Raw genomic sequence first — 21,397 nt, forward strand, 5'->3', positions numbered from 1 at the left:
CCCCCCCCCCCCAAAAACCCTAATCAGATGGATTCGTCCGATAAGTTTGATTTAAATTCTAAATTTATAGCGAAAAATTTATCATCACCACCTCACGCACTAAATTTTAATTTGATTACAAGTACGATTGAGTCTAGATTCTGAATTTATAATTAATTTACTTAATATGTATAATTTTTTATTTATAAGAAACTTCAAATAAAAATTGCTTTTTTAATTTAAAATTTCATAAAAAAAATATACTCAAACGCTCAGTAAAGTTTGTAATTTTTCTCGAGCTATGTGAGAACTTACTTTAGCATATACTAGTACTTCACGAGATATTGATGGGACATGTGAATTCTCTAGTAAAGTAGCATGCCAATATTGATCTAGATAAACATCATGTGTTAGTAGCGTGTGTATTAAAATCTTACATACATGTTAAACATGTTAAAATTCAGTCTAATTCATCAAATTTAAATTTTTAACAACATATTTAATAATTCTTAATCACTTTTATAATGTTTGGATATGATAAAAAAAAAGTTGTTTTAAGAATTTAATTTTAGATCAAAAAATATAAATTCATCAAAACTCCGGCTCGTATTTTTGGTCTATAATTAATAAGATAACCTTCAATAAAATATTCAGTGTTTTGTAAGAAGATCGAAATGATGAATAATTTCAAGTGTTGAAAACTAGAATTGATCAAGAGCTTTAATTTAATAATATATAACTCATATAGATTAATAATTTATACCGGAAGAGATATTAGTTTATTTGAAATTAGGTCATATCCAACTATATATAATCAAATTTTTTAAAACATTACAAATTTATTGCAAACAACGTCCCTGCAATTTTCCAAACACAATATTTAGGTATGATATACCTTTATAACTCTCCAAACTACCTTGTACTCAAAGGCGGGACCCATCAGGCGGTGTTAGAGTGCATATGCATTCGATAACTCTAAAAAAAAGGATGATATATTTAACGATGCACTCTCATAATCAAACTCATTTGGTGCACTGGTCGTAACTGTAACTGTATTTCACATCAAAGCGAGTTTGATCATAGACAAGGAACTGTTTTTTCTCCCTTTAAAGCAACGGTACCCTCTTTATGTCCAAATCCTGAGTTCGTCTCTGCTTTTACTCTAAACTCATATGAGTCTTGAGTAAGAATGTAATATTTAGGTTGAATTTTTGAATATTACAGAGAAGTCATCACATCTATTGAAGTTGGCTGAGGGCAGTGAGATGCTAAGATTATTCAAATCTGATTTAAGAGAAGAAGGAAGCTTTGATGAAGCAATGAGAGGTTGCATTGGCCTATTTCATGTTGCTGCACCCATGGAATTCTGCCCACAAGCCACAGAAAACGTTGGTAAATATGCTTATCTAAATCGTCATTGGTTTCAAATTTGCTCCTCGATACATTATCTGAAATCGTATAATTTTAAATTGAAGAGAGGTATGTCGAAGAAAATATGATAGAGCCAGCCATCGAAGGGACCTTTAATGTTCTGAAATCGTGCTTGAAATCCAATTCTGTTAAAAAAGTTGTATTCACATCATCAATCAGTACCATCACAGCCAGAGACAACTTTGGGAAATGGAGACCTTTTGTCGATGAATCTTGCAAAGTACCTATCCAACATGTTAAGCACACAAAACCAACTGGTTGGGTAATTCTCTATCGGACCCTTAAAAAGTAATGCATTATTTGAGCGTATCAAAAGTAGTACTTTCAAATTTTACATTATTTATCGATTATTATACAGGTTTATGTACTACTAAAGGTTTTGACAGAGGATGCAGCATTTCAGTTTGCAAAAGAAAATGGCATTAATTTGGTTTCAACAATAACACCAACTATAGCTGGTCCATTCCTCACTCCTACAGTTCCATCAAGCATTCAAGTTCTCTTGTCACCAATAACAGGTTTGACATAACTCAGTAACTAACGCACCTACAATACTTGTTAACACGTCTTTTAATTTTTTTATAGGTGATCCTGATATGTTAGCTATACTCACCGCTGTAAACACAAGAATGGGATCAATAGCATTAGCTCATATAGAGGATATATGTCGCGCCCACATATTCCTCATGGAGAATATTAAAGCACAAGGACGATATATATGTTGTGCTCAGAGTTGGGCATTGTCTGAAGTTATCGATCACCTTAAAAACGAGTATCCTTACCTTGATGCAGAGAGGTTATCCATCGATTTCTACTTCAATAATTAATCCACATGAAGTTTATATATAGTTTAATTATCTGTGTTACAGGCGCGGAGGACATGATTCAGTGATCCCCTCGGAGATTTCATCAAAGAAATTGAGAGGACTGGGATTTTCTTTCAAGTATGAAATCAATGATATCATAAGAGATACAATTAATAGTTGTATACATCATGGATTCTTAGCCTCAATTCAAAAGTAAGAATTGCAAATTACATGTACCAAACCTTAACTCTTACTTTGATGTATCAGTATACTCCTTTTAATATCAATGAAGTATAAAATCTTTTTATTTCTTAAATCGCTTTTTAAGATCTTACTGATTTCTTAAAATTTTGATTTTAAATAAAAATTTCATACCAATAAATTTTAATGAGAAATAGGAAAGTGTTAAAAATGTCTTTCATCTATAGCCTTTGTTACATTTTCGGATAAAATTTTTTTTTAACCGTTGTATCCTCAAGAGTGTTGCAGAATAAATTTTACTTCACACTCTCTAAATGTGAATTTTACAATAGTAAAAAATTTGCTTATTTTGAATTGTGATAATATTTTTAAAGGAGTGTTTTGAGTTATTTATGTAAAATACTTTTATTGTCATTCTCTAAATCTTCCATCTCCTTTCATTCATGTCAAATAAATCTCAATAATATTCTCTTATCACCAAATTAACCAATAAGACTTAAATTTATTCATTTCTTTTTTTTTTACTGAAACTCAAAGTTACTTTCTCCTAAATTAATTTTGTAAATGTTCATTCAAATTTTGAAACTTAAATTTAAATATCACTTGTGTTTATTTAAGATCAAAATATTACACGTAAATCCTTCATTTACTAGGACTAGGAATAATATTGTATTAGTATACAAAAAATACGTAATTATGGAAATAATGCAACTTCAAATTTTGTATTCCAATTACGCAAAGGAATCCTTTTCTCAGTTGAAAAAGAATTTTTCAACTTATTATATATAGGACCTATTATTATACAATTTTTCTCATTCTTCATTCTTCAAATTCAAAATTCCAAAGAATTATAATCATGATTACAACAGATAAACGTTGGATTAAACAATATGTTCTTGGTGTTGGATGTAACGGCCCTGTTTATTTAGCAACACATTCTTCTTCCAACAATTATTCAGAAGCTGTAGCTGTTAAATCTGCTGAAATTGGCACAGATGAATGCTCTGTTCTACGTGAAGAAGCTAAAATTTTGAACAAATTAAAAGGTTCTCCTTATATAGTTCGATGTTTCGGAGAAGACCAAAGCACTGAATACTCAAAGTGTACGTATAATCTGTTGCTTGAATGCGCCCACAGTGGCACATTACTACATTTCATACTCTGGAATGGAAAAATTTCCGAACAAGTTGCAGCGATCTATGCTTATCAACTCTTGATGGGTATCCGTCACATTCATAACAAAGGGTATATTCACGGAGATATTAAATTAACTAACATACTTATTTATCCGGATAACAAGTTGATTAAAATTGCTGATTTTGGATCTGCCAAAGAAGAAAAAAGTCGTGAGCATCAAGTTTTCGATATCTGTTCGGTTGGGTGCGTTGTTGCAAAGATGCTGACCGGAAAGGGCAGTTGGTATGCGGAACAGATTGATGAATATAAACGTCAGATTTGGGGATTTGACATGGGCGATGAACAGTTTATAGATATTGGTCTTTCTAAAATGGCTGAAAATTTCGTGATAGACTGTTTGCTTTGTGATGTTCCTGGTAGATCATTGAGTGTGGATGAATTGATTAATCATCCTTTTATTCAGAATGTAATTAGTACTGAGAATGAACATCACATGATGAATACTCATAATCCTTTTGGTGATTATTGGGTTTTAGAGCGTGATTTGTTTAGTACAACTTATGAGGAATGGAAAGCCAAAATAAGGAGATCCATCAACGCTCAAAGAAAAGAAGGATATACTTGCGGCTTATCAACCACATCACTCTAGATACAAACATCTCTGATATATTAGTCCGATGTTATCTTAATTACTCATATACTATATATCTTGTTCTTCAATATTATTTATCATATATTATTTTCTGCTTTTTCCATAGCCAAAATTCTATTGAATTCACAAAAAAAATTTGACCAAAGTATGTTTTTTGCATATGAATGATAGCCTAAGCTGCCTTTAAAATTTGATTAGTCATTCCATTAACAAAAACACACACAATAAACTTACATCAATATTAAATGACAAACACATAAATAGAACTTGCATCAATACTAAATGACAAACACATTTTTAATTTTTTGGGGGTTTTCTAATTGACCCTTGAGCAAACTTTTCTAATTTCACCTTGATTTCCAGTAAGGACTTGAACTCTTCCCATTTTAACCATGGATTCACCAAAATCCTTAAAGAAAGTAGATCCATATGGATTAATTCCTTGTTTCTTGAGATAATCTTTGGTTTCACTATCATCAAGTAAAGCAGAATCAGAAGTAAAAAGTCCCCTTCTTTTAGCCACAAGCTTATAATAAGAAGTATCAAATGTCCTAACACTTCCAGGGTCCATTTCCACAAGGGTATTTTGGTCATTTGGTAAACACTTTTTTTTCAAATTTTTTATATAGTTGGGATCCAATGAGGGATCTGTATCTCCTTTACCAGTAAAGTTGTAAAGACGGTTGTTGAATGATGAGCAATGTGAGATTCCAATTGTGTGAGAACCTGTTAAGCGGTGAATTCAAAAAATTTACTATAAGAATGAATTTATCATAATATAAAGAAGTAAATATTAGAAAAAGTCAAGTAAAGGATTTAGCATGACATAATTATATGTAACTTAAACTTTAGAAGCATTAATTAATGATTTAATTACCTGATAATACAACAAGGTCCTTAACACTTAATCCTCTTTGCAAGAATCCTTGTTTCAATGATGTTATGTTTGCAAAAGGAGGAATTAAATTCAATAATGCTTCTGTTATATTTGACACACTTCCATCTCTTCGTCCTGTTTCAACTTCCCATGATGGTCCCTTCACCTGATCGATCACATTTAAATTAATACAAAAAAATAAAAATAAAAAGAAACCATAATGTGCATCGTTAATGTAAATAATATTTATATCATCGTGAAATTTTATTTGTTATAACGTAATTAATTCACCACGAATTTTCCTAGCGAGTGTTGATTTGGTGGAAAATGAATCTATGACACAATTTTCCCACTTATCCACAATCAAAAAATCCTTCTTATAGTGAGTGATGTGCTAGTATAAAAATATGAATGGTGTGTAAATAATCTTTACATGCATCTTAATAGAAGGTAACATATTTTTGTTTTCTAAGATTTCAAATCTATATTTTAAGAACATTTACATATAAATATCTTTTGGATAATGACTTAATAATAGAATATATATATATATATATATATATTTATATTGACGATATATATGACTTAAACTCAAATTTAACATATATATATATTTATTTACCGCAACAGTGACATCTCTTGCAACTAGAGCAACAATATCTGCACAAGAAACAACGCCAGGACAAGATTTTTCAAGAGCAGTCTTCACTTTATCAATAATTTGATATCCTCTAAGGCTTAAATTTGGGATTGAATCTTTCTCAGCTTGTTTTGTTGGGGAATCCAACAGAACTGATCCATCACAACCCTGCCAAAATATACGAGAAATACCTAAGTAAAGATATTTGATACGACGAAAGTTAATTTTTTCACGAAAAAACTTTGAAAAACTAGTAATATTTTTTTCACGTTTGATTAATGAGTGAAAAATACTTTTTGAAACGAAATATATATGAAAGATTCATCGATGGAACTATATATTGAGTAATGAATATCAATAATAATGTCTAAAGTGCTAGTTATACAAGAAAATACACTACCATAATCTTTTCATAGAAAGCATATACTTATAAAATGATGGTAACAAAAAAAAAATACTAATTAATTTTGCATATACATTACCCTAACAAAACAATCATGATAGTGCATTCTCAACAAAGGGGCAGCAAGGCTAGGGACTCTTGATATAACATCATCAATAATTCCCTTCACTATTAATTCAACATGAGGACATGTTTTGTGATAAAATCCTACTTTGAGTACTTCTCCATTTGCATGGTTTGAACCAAATGCAATAAGGAAAAAAGTCAATGAAATCAACAAACAATTTGAATTGTTAATTGCCATTTCAATTATGGTTTGAAGAAAATGCAAAGAGGTTCCTCTCCTTTTATATATACTTAGTATAGTTAAGATTTGTATATTTTTTTTTCTTTTTTATTACATAATTAATTAGATATGAAGTAGTCGTGAAGAGATGTAAGAACGTGGGTTCTTTTGACATTTTTTTTAAAAAAATTATGTTACTAGTTGAATTGAAGTCCTAATTGAATCATAAAAATTATTTTTATATTGGCATAAACAACCTACTCATCAAATTATGGTTTAAATATTAATGTCTAAGACGAGGAGGCCGTGAGGATATTCTTATTTGGTATAAGGGATAAAGATTAATAATACTTTCGTGATAAAATATAATTATTTTTTTAATTGTCTAAATAAATAACATGAAATTAAAGGTAAAAGTGATACAACTACTAATCATGATACTATATTCCAAATATTAAGTATTTCAAATATAACTTATTCACAAAGGCAAACAGTCCCTTCAACGATATAATTTGTGATACAACTACGTACTAAAATATGTCCCTATTAGCCTCCACTTAGAACAGCTAATTTGAAACTGTGATTTTTTCAGTACTTTAAGTATTAATCAAAAGATAAAAAGAATAGTTTTGTAGTTGACTTTAATGGTAACATGCCACTTATCAGTTAATCAAATAATTTATAATTTATTCTGACAGCTAAAAGATGAGACTTGCAATAGAATTATATGTGGATGTTATAAACAATTATTTTAGAGTTCATGATTAGGTGAAGGTGATAACTGAGGTGTTATTCATTTTTGAACATTTAACATCTATGATGGTTATTTGGTAACAAACAATTTATGCAAGATCGGTGATTCAAAGTAAAAAATTATATAAATAATAAATATATTGGTTGTAATCCTGTAAATGAGATTTGAAATTAGTAAGATGTACATAAGTCATATGAATTAAGAAATATATATATATATATATATCATAAAGTTAAAACAATAAAACTTAAACTCATATAAAGAATTTGAGAGGTTGATATCTATAATGGTATGAATATAGTGTTGTGTTTGAAACTTGAAGAAGACACACACACAAGAAAAAAAAAACTAACCTTTTTGTAAACAAACAACAATAAATTTTACATAATGTTGAAGCACATTGCGGAAGACTTCAGAATATTGATAAATAAGATAATAAAACTTGTGAAAGGGGAATGAAAAAAATATAGAAATAATAATGTGGGTTCATGTTAATCGTCACAATATTAATTAGCAACAAAATAGATAGCTCTTTCTCTCTATATATATAAAATTTACTTTTGACTCTTCAATTCACTTTTGAACTTTGAGATGAAGCGGAATTGAAACTTGCACAACATAATATTTTTTCCGTCTCATTTTATGCAGTATAATTTGAATTTCAAGAGGTAAATTGAGTTTTTTCTTTATCATAATTTGATCATATGACTTTCAAATATTTTAAACCATAAATTATTAGACTTCTAAAATAGCTTTTAAATCTATAAAAAAAAATTATTTTTTAAAAAAACTTAGTAATTTCATATCCAAATTCATAAATAAAATTAAAATATTTGACTGTCGAAATGTAACAAAGGAAATAGTCCTTTCTTCCCTTTTAATTAATAAATATGTTTGTTCTCTGGTTATTTTTGTTCCCTCTTGTGTGGTTTTTAACTAACAAGGTTGACAAAGAAATCTCACGAGTTGGGCCAATTCAAGTTGTGGACTTTGAAATAAGACTAGTGTAAGAAAGTGGAAGCATTTAGGCAATAAACACCATTGGTTTATGATGTCTCGAAATTCACCGTTAATAAATACTAGATAATCATATTCATCGAAGTTAAAAGATAAAAAATAATTACTTAATATTTTTATTATTTTATTAACGACTAAGCCACATTCTTAAATTGGTGCACATTTGAATTGTTAATATTTCACACGAAATATTCAAATTACTGCAAGGATTTTAAGAAAATTATTAATTAGAAATTACTTAATAAATATATTCACAAAATTAGTTCATAATTTAAGTGATTGTACCCCAAAAAAAGTTTGACCGGAGGAATGCCTTCTGTTGAAAATACGAGCAACTAGGTGATCGTCACAAGTATATATATACGTTAACGAATCGAGAAAATAACATAAAAGTATATTGCTAAATATTGAAATAATAATGTAAAGTCGAGTATGAATCTAAGTTGTTTAGGATTTGTTATTTTTTATATTCATTTAATTAATGTCTAGTTTTAATTTATTTGTCCTGATTTATATAGAATTTTTTTTCTAATCCTAGTTCAATATATAATTTGATTTCTTATTTATTATAAATATAGGAATGTTGTTAGTTATTTTCGATGGAAAGAATTTAAAGTTAGATTCAAAAGCTTTTGAGTTATATTAAACCATGAAGCTTGATTTCGGCGGTCAAATAAGCACTCTAATTTTTGAGTATGTATATTTAGACACCTCATCTCGTTTCAGTTTTACAAATTTAACACTCCAACTAATAAAATGATTATCTAAACACCTTCAACTTTTATGTATTCACATCAGCATTTAATGTACACTAACACATAATAAAAATTAGTTAAACTATTTAATCGTCAATTCAAACTAAATTAATGTCTAAATATACACTTTTAAAATTGGAGTGCTTTACTTAATTAGTCAAGACAAAATTTAATATGTTGATAGTTTTATGCTTATTTCTGAGAATTGATTCAAAAATAATCCATTAATTAAATTTTATTTTTAGCCATTTCAATCCTTTAATTTTGTCAAAAGTTGGCCGTTTTAATTTTAGTCTCCGTCAAATATTTTTCTAAAAAATATTATGGCAAATTAGCATAAATATTGCATACGCTCCTTCAACTAATCCACTTTTCTGCCTAATTTTCTTGTCTTTATATATATAACACATTTAATGTCACATAAATCTTAATCATTCAACTTTTTCTTAATAATTAAGAAAAGCTTAGGAAGGTTTTATTAACACATTTGGTTTATTACTACTATAGATTGTGATTCTACGTTTTCTTTTATATTCTTCAAAATTTAGTTATACATATAATTATCTGAATTCAAACTTTATAATACAGGATTGCAACTATGGTCAAGGATGCAAACTTATCAACACTTCACAATTTCTTCCACAAAAGGTGCTCTTATATAACTCTCTCCTAATATACGTGTGTCATAATTAAGATGATAAGAGTCATTTTAAAAAAATTATAATCGTGGATTTGAATTTAAAAACTACTTTAGAAGTACTTGTAGATATTAAATTTTATGAGACTCTATAAAAATAAGTTCAATTTTAGTCAGAGTTCATTTGTATACTCTAAATCCTAACTTATGTCTATATGAAAAAATTAGAACGCTTTTCAATATTTCAATAAAAATCTGTCCAATAGCATTTTACAGTTTTTCACAGAATTGGTTTGGTAGAAAATAGATGGAAAAAATTATTTTTTATATCACAAATTTATAGTAGATTTAGTAGTACACAAATTAAGTTGTTATTGTTTCATGGGCATCATGACAATTTACATTTAAATTTTGAACAATATAGGCTTTTTGTTTTTTGCAGTCATGAAGCACTTATTATAGATTGTGAAGCTGAAAATTATTTGAAGGATTATTACATTCCTGATTACATACTTGTACCAGAAAAGGAAATAGAGAATGGCTATGAAGTAGCTTCTTGTCCTGTATTAGTATTTATCAACTCCAAAAGTGGTGGTCAATTAGGAGGACAACTTCTTTTCACATTTGGTACTCTTTTTAACAAAAATCAGGTAAATTTCTCATGTTATATGACTCTATTTAATTGAATGCGAAGTTAAAGTGTTTTGCCTATCGATTCCTGTTACTATCTGTTGTTACTTGTACTCTGATTATTTTCTTTTAATTATTGTTCTGTTACTATCTGTTGTTTCTTGTACTTCTGTTACTTCTTTTCCTTAAGCCTAGGGTCGATCATAAACAACCTATCTACCTTTGAGGTTGGGGTAAGGTGTGCGAGTGCTCTGCCCTCTCTAGACTCCATTTTGTTGGACTATAGTGAGTTATTCTTGGTATGCATATGCATTTCTCATTTCTTCACATACATAAATTCAAAGTTTTTTGAGCTCTTTGTGTAGTACAAAATATCGCGATCTTCCAAAGTGTTCAATGTGGAAATGACTGTTTTTCAGGTATTTGATTTGGGAGAAAAGGCTCCTGACAAAGTTCTACATCAATTCTACTCCAATTTAGAAAAGCATAAGCAAAATGGAGATAGCTCGTCTTATGAGATCGAAAGGAGATTGAGAATCATAGTGAGTTTAGTAATTAGTTGAAGTATTACTTATGTTTTATTCGTTGCGATATATCTGAGGTATATTTACTCACCTCTAGGTGGCAGGTGGGGATGGAACAGCAGGTTGGATTCTTGGTGTTGTATCAGATCTAAATTTAGCTCATCCACCTCCGATTGCAACCGTGCCATTAGGAACAGGAAACAATCTGCCTTTTGCGTTTGGTTGGGTAAGATATGTACTAAGATCACATTTATCATCTTGTATAACGAACAATTTATGCTACATATGACATTAAACATGTTGCGATAGTTCACTCTTGAGTTAATGATTGTCTTTCGTGTGATTCAAAAAGCTTGTGGTCTAAATGTAGGTTAATAGCACTTGTGCTTAGAGACAAATCTAACATATAACTAATAAGTGCTTTGTTATTGTTTATGTTGGTCAAATTCCTTTTATAGAACACTGTTATAGGTAGTGTATCGATTAACTTTTCATCTCCTTGAGAATTTGTCTAATGATTGCAGGGGAAAAAGAATCCTGGTATTAACTGCCAGTCCGTGAAGTCGTTCCTCAATCAAGTGAAAAATGGAAAAGAAATGAAAGTTGACAGGTAACTTGGTTTTACTTGCATAGTGAAATTTGAAGGTTCCCTGACTCTTTTGCTACCTGTGTCTGGCTGGAATTTCATGAATCTCTACAATGCACGCACAAGTTTTTTTTTCTTAATATAGATGTTGATAAATCCGAAATGACATGATGGTTATTGTGTTTCATCAGCTGGCATATTGTAATGAAAATGAGGGCTCCTAAAGAAGGTTCTTGTGATCCTATTGCACCTCTTGAGCTACCACATTCATTGCATGCTTTTCACGGTGCGCCTCAAGCTGATACTTTGAACAAGGTATCAAATTCTTCAATCCGTTTTCTTATGAAGTGTATTATGCAACAAGAAATGTATACCAGCAAAGAGAATCAAATTCTTCAGTCAATTTTCTTATACGGTGAATTCTGCTTATTTTCAGGAAGGCTATCATGTATTTCGGGGAGGATTTTGGAACTACTTCAGCATAGGTAAGAATTGTAATCTATCTTTTGAATTACATCTTCAACTGATCTTTACAATATTGTATTACTCCATTTTGGCATTTTCTAGTCCAGAAGAAACATTTTCGGTTGGTATACATATATAGCCTGTTTTAGCAAACAGTTATGAGACTAGATTGGTTTTATGACACCATTGTATATGTTGGTGAAAGCTAAAACCAACAGTATATCTATACTAAAAGCTGTATTTAAGAGATCTACATTTCGTAGAAACACTTCATATTGAATCTGTTCAGCAGTGAGATGTTTCCTAGTGTGGCCGATTTGATCAAGAGCTTAATTCTTGCGTTATCTGGTGTAATATTAATATTTTCATTCCTGAGTTGAAGTTTTTCACTTTTTTCCGTCAACTTGTAGGAATGGATGCTCAAGTTTCACATGCATTTCACAGCGAGAGGAAGCTCTATCCAGAAAAGTTCAAACACCAGTTGGTTAATCAGGTCCTTATTGTCATTTGGAATATGGTGTTATAATGTTATATTTTCCTACATGTTGTTTTATCTTTATGTACTTCAACTGTTGGTCCTTTTGTCTTTTCATTTGTTCAATTACTCTTATATGAAATATCTGATGGTCTTTTCTCTTTGTTCACCATTTGTTTAGAGGAATTATGCAAAGCTTGTCTGTAAACAAGGATGGTTTTGCACTTCTTTCATGCACCCATCGTCAAGGTTAGTTTTATAGTCAAGGTTAACCTGTATGTATATCGCTGCTCGTATCATTTATTTCCTTCATTGTTTGAACACATACCATTACCTTTCTCCCTGCCCATATGACACCATGGTTTGGGAAATAACTTTGTGTACTTCCATGAGAACCCTCCTTTAGATGAAAACCTTGTACTGATACTGATTCTAGTACAGTATCAGTAATTTTCTCTTGTTCTTCATAGTGAATAGTGGTTGTTGTGTAGCGCCAACATTTTGCCTATGGCAAGACCTATGAGGGGGGGAAGTGGCTGGCTTGGGTCAGAGTCAATGATAGAACATGGCACTTGCTTAATTGGTTCTCTTAGTTTAGAAATAAAGTTGTGCCTTTGCTATTAGCTATAACTTTTTGCATAATGGTAGCACTTGATCCTAACAAGTAGTATCAGAGTCAAGATCACAAATTCAATTTCCAAGAGCAACATGTTGAATGAGGCAGGTGTTGAGAGAGGGGGATTGTTAATGCCAACATTCTGCCTATGGCAAGACCCCATGAGGGGGGTTGGAGTGGCACGGGTCATAATCATAAATCATAAATCAAACATAGCGCTTGGTTGGTGAGATTAGTTAATAATAAAGTTGTGCCCTTACTATCAACTATGTCTGTCTGTGTTACATTAGTATGTGAAGATAATGATTAATGTAACATTGCCTCTCTTAATAACTACAGTATCATTTCAAACTAAACATGTTGATCTATCTGTTTCTGTGCGCAGAAACATTGCTCAGTTAGCAAATGTCAAAATAATGAAAAGGTCAGGTGAATGGATAGACCTACACATTCCTAGCAGGTAGTAATATGGTTCTCTATTACCTACTGCATTACTTTCGCGCCTTTTTCTTAACCATATCTGTGGTTCGATATGCAGCATTAGGTCTATTGTCTGCCTTAATTTGCCCAGCTTTTCCGGTGGACTTAATCCTTGGGGAAAACCTAACAAGCAGAAGCTGCATGAGGTCAGTTTCGATTTTCTTTAACTATCCTCTACCCAAATGTGTCAATAATGTAAAACATTTTCTGTACTTTAAACAGAGGGATCTTACTCCTCCATATGTTGATGATGGTCTACTTGAAGTTGTTGGTTTTCGCGATGCTTGGCATGGACTTATTTTGTTTACTCCAGGAGGGCACGGGACACGTCTTGCACAGGTTGTTAATTCAATAGAAACATGTTTCATTGGTTAATATGTTCTTACTGATCGATCGTTAGATCATAGATGTACAATGTTCATCTCTATTTCTACTCTTTTTTTAGGCGAATAGTATACGATTTGAGTTTCACAAGGGTGCTAGTGAGCATACATTTATGAGAATGGATGGGGAACCATGGAAACAACCACTTCCTAAAGATGATGACAAAGTTGTTATAGAAATCTCTCATTTTGGTCAAGTGAACATGCTTGCTACTCCACATTGTCTATCAAAAAGTATCAATGTTCCTATAACAGATCAAAGTTTTTTTGAACATGACTTGGTGGAGGAGAGGAGAAAGTTAGGTGCAGCTGATAGTTTCCGAATTCCAGATGATTCCGATATAAAACAGAGTTAACCAGTACATGTGTTGTCAGGATGTAAGAGGCGTTTCCGTGAATTGTTATGCTGAAAATTACAGTTATAGGAAAGAAAAAAGAAGGTTAATTAAGCCTTTAGAATTGTTAGCTTACATACAACAATTGTAGCATACTAGACAAGTAAAAATGTAAACCAATACAGTAGTACTTTTTATTATGATATTCGATTATCTTTTTGAATAATGTTTTCAACTATAAAAGCTTGTTATCTGTAATTCTTTATGAAGTTCTTACATATGTAACAAATATGTCTAATTTACATTTTTTTTTAAAAAAAGAGATTAGATTATGGACCATCGTATTCTGGATAATACAATTTTTTTAAAATAAGGTCAAAATATTACTCTCTTTCCAAATTTGTTTGCTATAAATTATAATTTACCTGTTATTAAATAAAATAAAAAGAAAAGAGACATGAGGTCTACTTACCACCTCCATATCCTATATTAATTGATTACTTTCTATTTTAACTGCAATAAAAAAATTATAAATAAGAAGATAATTTTACTAATTTACATCTGTAAAGATTTCATTAGAAACAAATGTGAGTATATAAAAAAGAAACTAATGGCAAGGTCTAGGAAAATATTAATTATATTTTTTTATTTAATAATGTGATCAACTAATATAAAAAATTATCTTTTACATAATAATCAACTAATATAGAATAAATGAAATAGTATAACACTAGTTAGATATAAAATAATTCATGATAAAAAGCACTTCTTTTTTACATGGTACAAATTCAAATATATCAAACTTTAATATAATACGAGACAGCTAATAAAAAAGCAAATCAAACAAACTAAAAACAAAAAACAACAGTATAACACTAGGTGAAACTAGATAAAAGTGGAACCCAAAACAAATTGAATGGATAGTTGGAATAAAAATATTGGAGTATTATTCATTGGATCTTATTATTATTATTATTATTATTTTTTAATATATTGTTTGGATTAGGATCAAAGTCCAGCCCCACAGACTAGGGAAAAACCAGGTGCTCCCATTGAACAAAGAGATCATTGGATCAGCTAAATTGATACTCCCTAGATATTTTCTTAATTTAAATTTATTTGTCTGATTTAGTATAATATATTATATAATTATTAAAAGATCAAGGATTTGCTAGATGGAATTATACAATGAGACTATTAGAACAACATGCCAAGGCTAATTATAATTATCTAACTAAGCAGAAGCTTAATGGAAAATCATCTACAAATCATGTTTCAAATAAAATGACTATGAATATGATGAAGGACAAAAAATTGAAGCAATCTGAAGAGTCTTTAAGAAATGTCATGTACTTGAGCTGTTGGGGACCTAATTGATAAGACTAGCTAGCTACTCTCAATCTCAAGCTTCATGTTTAATTTCTATGTATATTTTTGATGATGATGATGATCACGATAAACAATCAATAAAATGTTGTTTTTTTTCCTCTAAACTTTCGTCTTAATTAATTATTTATGTATTAGTTATTGTGTTTGTTGAATTGTTGATGATATTTAAATCTGTTGACAAATATACGTAATGAAAAAAAAGTTATTATTGAGTCTCTAAGAAAGTGAATTTGAATTTTGAATATTATTCTTGTAAATTATTTGGAAATGTTCTTGTTTAATTAGTTGTTGGTGGAATTTTTGACTGATTTTGAATAATAATGTAATTGCATATCACATACAAAAATCGTAACTTGTTGTACCTTTTTTAATACAAAACAAATATACAAGATATTATTATTATACAATATACTTGCATTGTTGGTATATAATACAAAAATGGTATAATAGTCCCTAAAAAAGATTTGTTTTTCATAGTCCCTAAAAAGGATTTGTATTTCTTGATAATATTTTTATTTCGAATTTGCACGTGGTAAGTTTAAAATAACAAAAATAAAATATATTTATACATAATTTTAATATAAAATTATAATATTTAAAAGTTTTTATTACTATTTTAAATTTCGTGTTAATTTTTTTTAAAATAGAGGAGTGATAAATAATATTAATGAATAATATTGTATAATGTTATTGTACAAAAAATCAACTATACAGATATAAAGTAAAAATATGGCTGTGGATGCAAAGTGTAGTGCTAGGCTGTATATTGTTGGCAAAAAAAGATGTCTTTTAGGATATAGATAAATAAGACAATTTTTATTCCTTGCTAATTTATTTTATACAAGTATTTGAATTAAATCGTGAAAATGATTTTAATGACTCGATATTGGCTGATAACGAGGTTTGAATTAGAATTTAAGTAATTGCATTTCATAGTAATGAAATTAGAAATTTTACGAGATTTGAATAATAACTTAAATAATGACACGAAGCAATAGTGGAGTTAGAAATTTAATGAACGGAACTAATTTTTTTTTCTTAATAGTAGATAAAGTGTATAAAAAGAATATATAATATGTGTATCATTAGTGTATAACCCTTAACATTTATCATATACAAAATATAATATTGTAGAAGGGAAACTTACACAAATATACTATAATAAAAAAATATTTACCATTTATAGCAATAATATTTTTTTTTCACTTGACTACTTTTAATACATTTATAATGCAAGTTTAATACATATTACAAAGATAAATTATTATTCAAATATAATACAAGTTTTAATGATGAATAATACATTTATCACACATTTTAATACACTTATAATGCAATGTGACAATTTTTTACCAAACAAATATAATATTTTTCAAAAACAATTATAATTCAAATATATTGCATACATAATTCACTTTTAATACATATTATAGATTTATCACAATATTGATATAAATGATAATAAACAAAAAATATCATTAAAATCAGTAATTATTTTTAAAAATGTATCTATTCGTGTAATTTTTTCTAAATACATATCGTATAAGATAATGACATAGTTTAATACTTATGATACATTTCTATACATATTTAGTGAATGATATATGTTCTATTACTATAAAATTTTTAACTTTTAAGTGAATTTAACTTATGTGCAATTTTGGAATTTAATAATATTTATAAATTAAACTTGATTTGACGAGTTGATAAACGTAAGAGAAGTCCATAATATTATCATATTTTTTTGACTTACAAGACTTCCAAAAAAAACAATAAATTAAAGTCAACTTTTAGCTCCACCTAAACGACAATATTCATTCCCCTAAATTTGTTTATGGCCTGAAATTGAAAGTTATCATCGGAATTCCACCATGGCTGCCGCCGACCACCGCAAGCGACAGCAGTCCAACGGGAAACTCTCGTGGCTTTGCCCCTTCACTAAATCCATATTTCCGGCTAAGCGTCGGCTCCGGCTTGATCCTTCTAACAATCTCTACTTTCCATGTGAGTCATCGCTCCTAAACCCTATACTACTGTATTGCACTTTAAAGTCGTTAGGTTCGAAGAAATTGTTATTGTTTGAATTATTCAGTGTACGAAGAAAAGTAATTTGGGCTCAAATTTTGTATTTTTGTTGAAAAAATTCATTTCATATGTACAATAATCTATGCAGAACTCATAAAACTAAATCATAGCTTTGCCTCGGATTATTTTGCTAGTGTAGGGTGGAGTAGTAAATACTGGCAATCAAGTGATATATAGTCGGATTTATGATATTTGTAAAGCAAAATTGGTTCTGATAACCGTGGTGTCAGGGTCAGCTTGTGCGCTCCTCAATTAACTCCATGAGATACCTGTATCTCTCACCAGCAAAAGGTACCGAGTAACTTATCCACCATGGCTAGAATAGATGGAAAAAAATCACCTACTATTTTGTCTCTTCTAGGAATTAAACCTGAGACCTCATGATGCTCAACTCACTTTTATACACTTTGAAAATGATTTTTATCAAGGAAAACATTTTCCGTTGTACCAAGTAGTATTATTTTCATGTTTGAAGCAACAAATTTTGTTTATGCTATGTAATGTTGGCAATGATAGAATATGTAATGTTGGCAATGATAGAATGATGGTTGCTGTTTTACTTTTATGTCCTGAAGATGAACCTGGAAAGCAGGCGAAGAGTGCCATAAAGATTAAGAACACAAGCAAATCTTTTGTAGCATTCAAGGTAAAATATTTTCCCCTATTTCTTGTGTTTGCAGCCTAACAAGCTTTTGGCATTCATAACAAATGCAGATTTTTAAAATTTTTATTTTAGTTGAAACACAGATTTGAGTATGTGGTGCCATTGATATTTTTCCAGCTTTACCATTTCTGCATCACTTTTTGCATGCAGTAGCTTACTGATTAATAACTTGCTTAGGTTATAAAATTTATTTCTTGCAAAATTCAATTCAAAGATATTGTATTGTTATCTTAACCATCAATCCATGTGGATGATTAAATAAGCAGTGGTTTAAGCTTCTAATTCCTTTTTGAATTTTTAAGTAAGTTTCTGGTTCCTTTTGAATATTTAGTTTCAAACTACTGCACCAAAGAGCTGCTACATGCGACCTCCGGGAGGTATTCTTGTACCTGGGGAAAGCTTGATTGCCACTGGTATAGTCTAAATTTCTCCTCACTTTTATTTCAATTAATTTAATATCCTTTTTGTTTTCAGTGGAAAACAGATTTGGTTTTACATCTTCCATTTATTATTTGTTATGTATCTGATTGACAGTCTTCAAGTTTATTGAACAACCTGAGAACAATGAGAAGCCTATAGATCAAAAAACCAAAGTAAAGTTCAAGATCATAAGTTTGAAGGTGAAAGAAGGAACTGATTACGTACCTGAGTTGGTAAGTTAATCAAACTTCTAGGCCTTGAAAAATTTCAAGCTTCTCTATTAAACCACAAATTCTTTAGGTGCCATCACTGTTCCTTGGCTTATATGTATGTGTACTTTGTTCTGTTACACACTGAACTTGTTACTGACAGAATTCTGTTTATTAGTTATCCACTTACAGCAAATTTTCAAACTTGAATGGATTTTGTAGATCATGGATTTAAACATACTTTAAATTGAAATCATTAAGTTTCTTGTTTTCCTTTCTATTCTGTGTATCTTCTTTGGTTAGAATCCAATTCAATTTGCTCAAAGATATTTTAGAAACAATCATTAAGAAATATAAGCTTTTGTTATCTTCAGTGTTAAATAATAGAGTATATTTTCATCAGATGTTTTGAATGAAAATAGGGGAGTTCCATCAAAGCTAACAACTGAATATTCTATGAATTGCTGGTAGCCTGACACATTGACATCTTGTTAGATGATTGTTTCTTTCTAACTTCGATTAAGGGTGCATTCAGTGTGAAGGAAAAACTTTTCTTGAATAATGTTTTCTAGAAAAATAAGTGGATTTGTTACTTATTTTCTAATGTTCGGTATGTAAGCTAAAAATATCATCCTAAAAACATTTGCATGTATATAATCTAGACAAATGCTATGAGAGTGGGGCGGGTAGGGATATGGGGTAGTGGTGATGGGGGCTATGAGCATGGGGGATGAAGATGAGGTGTGTTGAAGGATGGGGGGAGCACAATCTTGTGGAATGTCACTTGTGGAACTTGTTTTCCTTACTTCCATCAGGGAGGTCATCTTCCTCATTTTTAAGGAACTTATTTAACTTTTCCTGTAGAAAATGTTTTCAAAACAATTTGATCAGCTGAACATGGGAACATTGGAAACCGTTTTCTCATATCCTCCATTCTGAACACACCCTAAATATATTAGTAATTTGTTAGATGAGGTTACAAGCTCTGCAGTTGATGCCCTTTAGTTAAGAGAGTAAGAGACAAATCTGTTTGACCAAGATCTAAAGCTAATTGATGCTGGCTATATTCATATGGTGTTGTTTCTCTTCATCTTCCATTCACTTATTTAGGAGTTGTTCTAACCACTTTTGTTGGCGTTCTGCAAAAATGTTGATTGCTGCAGAGGCTTCTTTCTATAGTGATGGCTGAAAAGATGTTTTCCTGGTACCTTCTTTTGCTTAAAGAATTATGAAGTTGCAAGAAAAGAGATGCTCTGTTTTTAGCAACTCATTCCCAAAATAGAAAATTCATTGATGAAATCTTATAGAGATGTGTTCATAATTGTAGCAAAACCATGACCTTTCCCTCCCTGCTATCTACATATTCCCGTTGCCAGGAAAACCTGATGTTGGCGATTTCTACAATGAAAAAAGCCTTTGACATATAGGCTTGCTCTGAAGGCTTTCTTTTGACAAGTGTCTTAGCTAATCTTTATAGCTTAATCAGCTAAACATCTTAATATTTTCTTTTATGATGAAGAGAGTAGCATTACCGAGATTGAAATCTTTTCAGAACTTAATGATATTTAGTTGCTTTTGCGTACAACTCTGATGTATAAATTTCCACCTCCTCTATTTCAAAAAATGAGGACAACAATTGCATACATAATCTATCTTTGAGTCATAGTTTTTATCATTCTGGATATCTATGATTCTTTTTCCTTTCGTCATCATGCGTTACTCCTAGGAAAGTAGTCTTGGTGCAACAGTAGGACTACATTTGACCTGGGTGCTATTATTGGTAGAAAACTTTGTAATGTAAGAGCTAAATCATAGGTCGCAACCAAAACTAAAATGTCGGATTTCTGTTGCCCTTATATCGAATATCTGGTCTGTATCCGAAGTAATAGTTCTTAGTGGTGTAGCACTCAATTGGTTTGTTTTATGCAGTTTGATGAACAAAAGGATAAAGTCAGTATTGAGCGTACTCTAAAGGTGGTGTTCTTGGACCCTGAACGCCCTTCTCCAGTAAGTGTTGAACATATTATATTTGTTTGTTTATGCATTGAGCTAATGGGCAATCTCCAACCAAAGTTATTTGAATGATTAAAGGCACTGGATAAACTAAAACGTCAGCTGGCCCAAGCTGAGGCTGCAACAGAAGCTGAGAAGAAACCTCCTGTTGACACAGGTCCGAAAGTTGTGGGAGAAGGCTTAATAGTAGATGAATGGGTAAGTATCTCCTATTTGTGTAAATAAATGAATAATTCTAAGTTCCGACTTCCTTCATTCCTCTTACAATGTGTTTCTGCTCACTATGCTTTATAGAAAGAGCGGAGGGAGAGGTATCTTGCTCGCCAACAAGTTGAGGCAGTGGATTCAGTAAAGCAGTAGAGTGTTTATGTAAGTGCGTCTTTTTCCAGAATAGCAATGTATAATCAGATATGCGCTTCTTATTATTGCCTTTCTTTGGATTGATGGTTTAGAAGGTTAATGCAATGCTTCATGTAAAGAAGAACAATGAGTGGAGATTTAAGATTATATAAGATTAGAAATAATTATATTCAGGAAAATATACAAGT

The 21,397-nt window shown here is 30.4% G+C and overlaps 5 protein-coding genes across 5 annotated transcripts in view; 4 read left to right on the forward strand and 1 right to left on the reverse strand.

Annotated features, from left to right (window-relative positions):
* LOC107006674 (putative anthocyanidin reductase) overlaps positions 1-2,532 on the forward strand; it is a 3,109-nt gene extending 577 nt beyond the window's left edge. The window contains exons 2-6 of the mRNA XM_015205189.2: positions 1,204-1,371; positions 1,455-1,672; positions 1,769-1,928; positions 1,996-2,206; positions 2,280-2,532. Coding sequence (XP_015060675.2) covers positions 1,204-1,371; positions 1,455-1,672; positions 1,769-1,928; positions 1,996-2,206; positions 2,280-2,433 — 911 coding nt within the window. The 3' untranslated portion in view covers positions 2,434-2,532. The remainder of the gene's footprint in view (positions 1-1,203; positions 1,372-1,454; positions 1,673-1,768; positions 1,929-1,995; positions 2,207-2,279) is intronic.
* Positions 2,533-3,273: 741 nt separating this feature from the next.
* LOC107005904 (mitogen-activated protein kinase kinase kinase 17-like) lies at positions 3,274-4,203 on the forward strand. Its single transcript, XM_015204550.1, has one exon. It carries the CDS (start codon positions 3,274-3,276, stop codon positions 4,201-4,203), a length of 930 nt encoding a protein of 309 aa, XP_015060036.1.
* A 153-nt stretch (positions 4,204-4,356) lies between these two features.
* On the reverse strand, positions 4,357-6,438 carry LOC107005859 (peroxidase 27-like). The gene is made up of 4 exons (XM_015204512.1): positions 6,206-6,438; positions 5,706-5,891; positions 5,084-5,249; positions 4,357-4,932 (listed from the first exon to the last, which is right to left on the reverse strand). Exons 1-4 carry the CDS (start codon positions 6,428-6,430, stop codon positions 4,523-4,525), a joined length of 987 nt encoding a protein of 328 aa, XP_015059998.1. The 5' UTR covers positions 6,431-6,438; the 3' UTR covers positions 4,357-4,522.
* Positions 6,439-9,453: 3,015 nt separating this feature from the next.
* Positions 9,454-14,295, forward strand: LOC107005858 (diacylglycerol kinase 5-like). Its single transcript, XM_015204511.2, has 13 exons — positions 9,454-9,586; positions 10,018-10,225; positions 10,625-10,747; positions 10,827-10,955; positions 11,254-11,339; positions 11,507-11,630; positions 11,752-11,800; positions 12,191-12,273; positions 12,437-12,504; positions 13,257-13,331; positions 13,410-13,497; positions 13,574-13,690; positions 13,797-14,295. The coding sequence occupies exons 1-13, from the start codon at positions 9,537-9,539 to the stop codon at positions 14,088-14,090; spliced, it is 1,494 nt and encodes a 497-aa protein (XP_015059997.1). The 5' UTR covers positions 9,454-9,536; the 3' UTR covers positions 14,091-14,295.
* A 2,917-nt stretch (positions 14,296-17,212) lies between these two features.
* LOC107007152 (vesicle-associated protein 4-1-like) lies at positions 17,213-21,388 on the forward strand. The gene is made up of 7 exons (XM_015205640.2): positions 17,213-17,462; positions 18,119-18,189; positions 18,539-18,620; positions 18,742-18,860; positions 20,766-20,843; positions 20,928-21,047; positions 21,144-21,388. Exons 1-7 carry the CDS (start codon positions 17,330-17,332, stop codon positions 21,207-21,209), a joined length of 669 nt encoding a protein of 222 aa, XP_015061126.1. The 5' UTR covers positions 17,213-17,329; the 3' UTR covers positions 21,210-21,388.
* The last annotated feature ends 9 nt before the right edge of the window (positions 21,389-21,397 follow it).

This window comes from Solanum pennellii, chromosome 12 (assembly GCF_001406875.1).
Source record: "Solanum pennellii chromosome 12, SPENNV200".
Lineage (NCBI taxonomy): Eukaryota > Viridiplantae > Streptophyta > Magnoliopsida > Solanales > Solanaceae > Solanum > Solanum pennellii.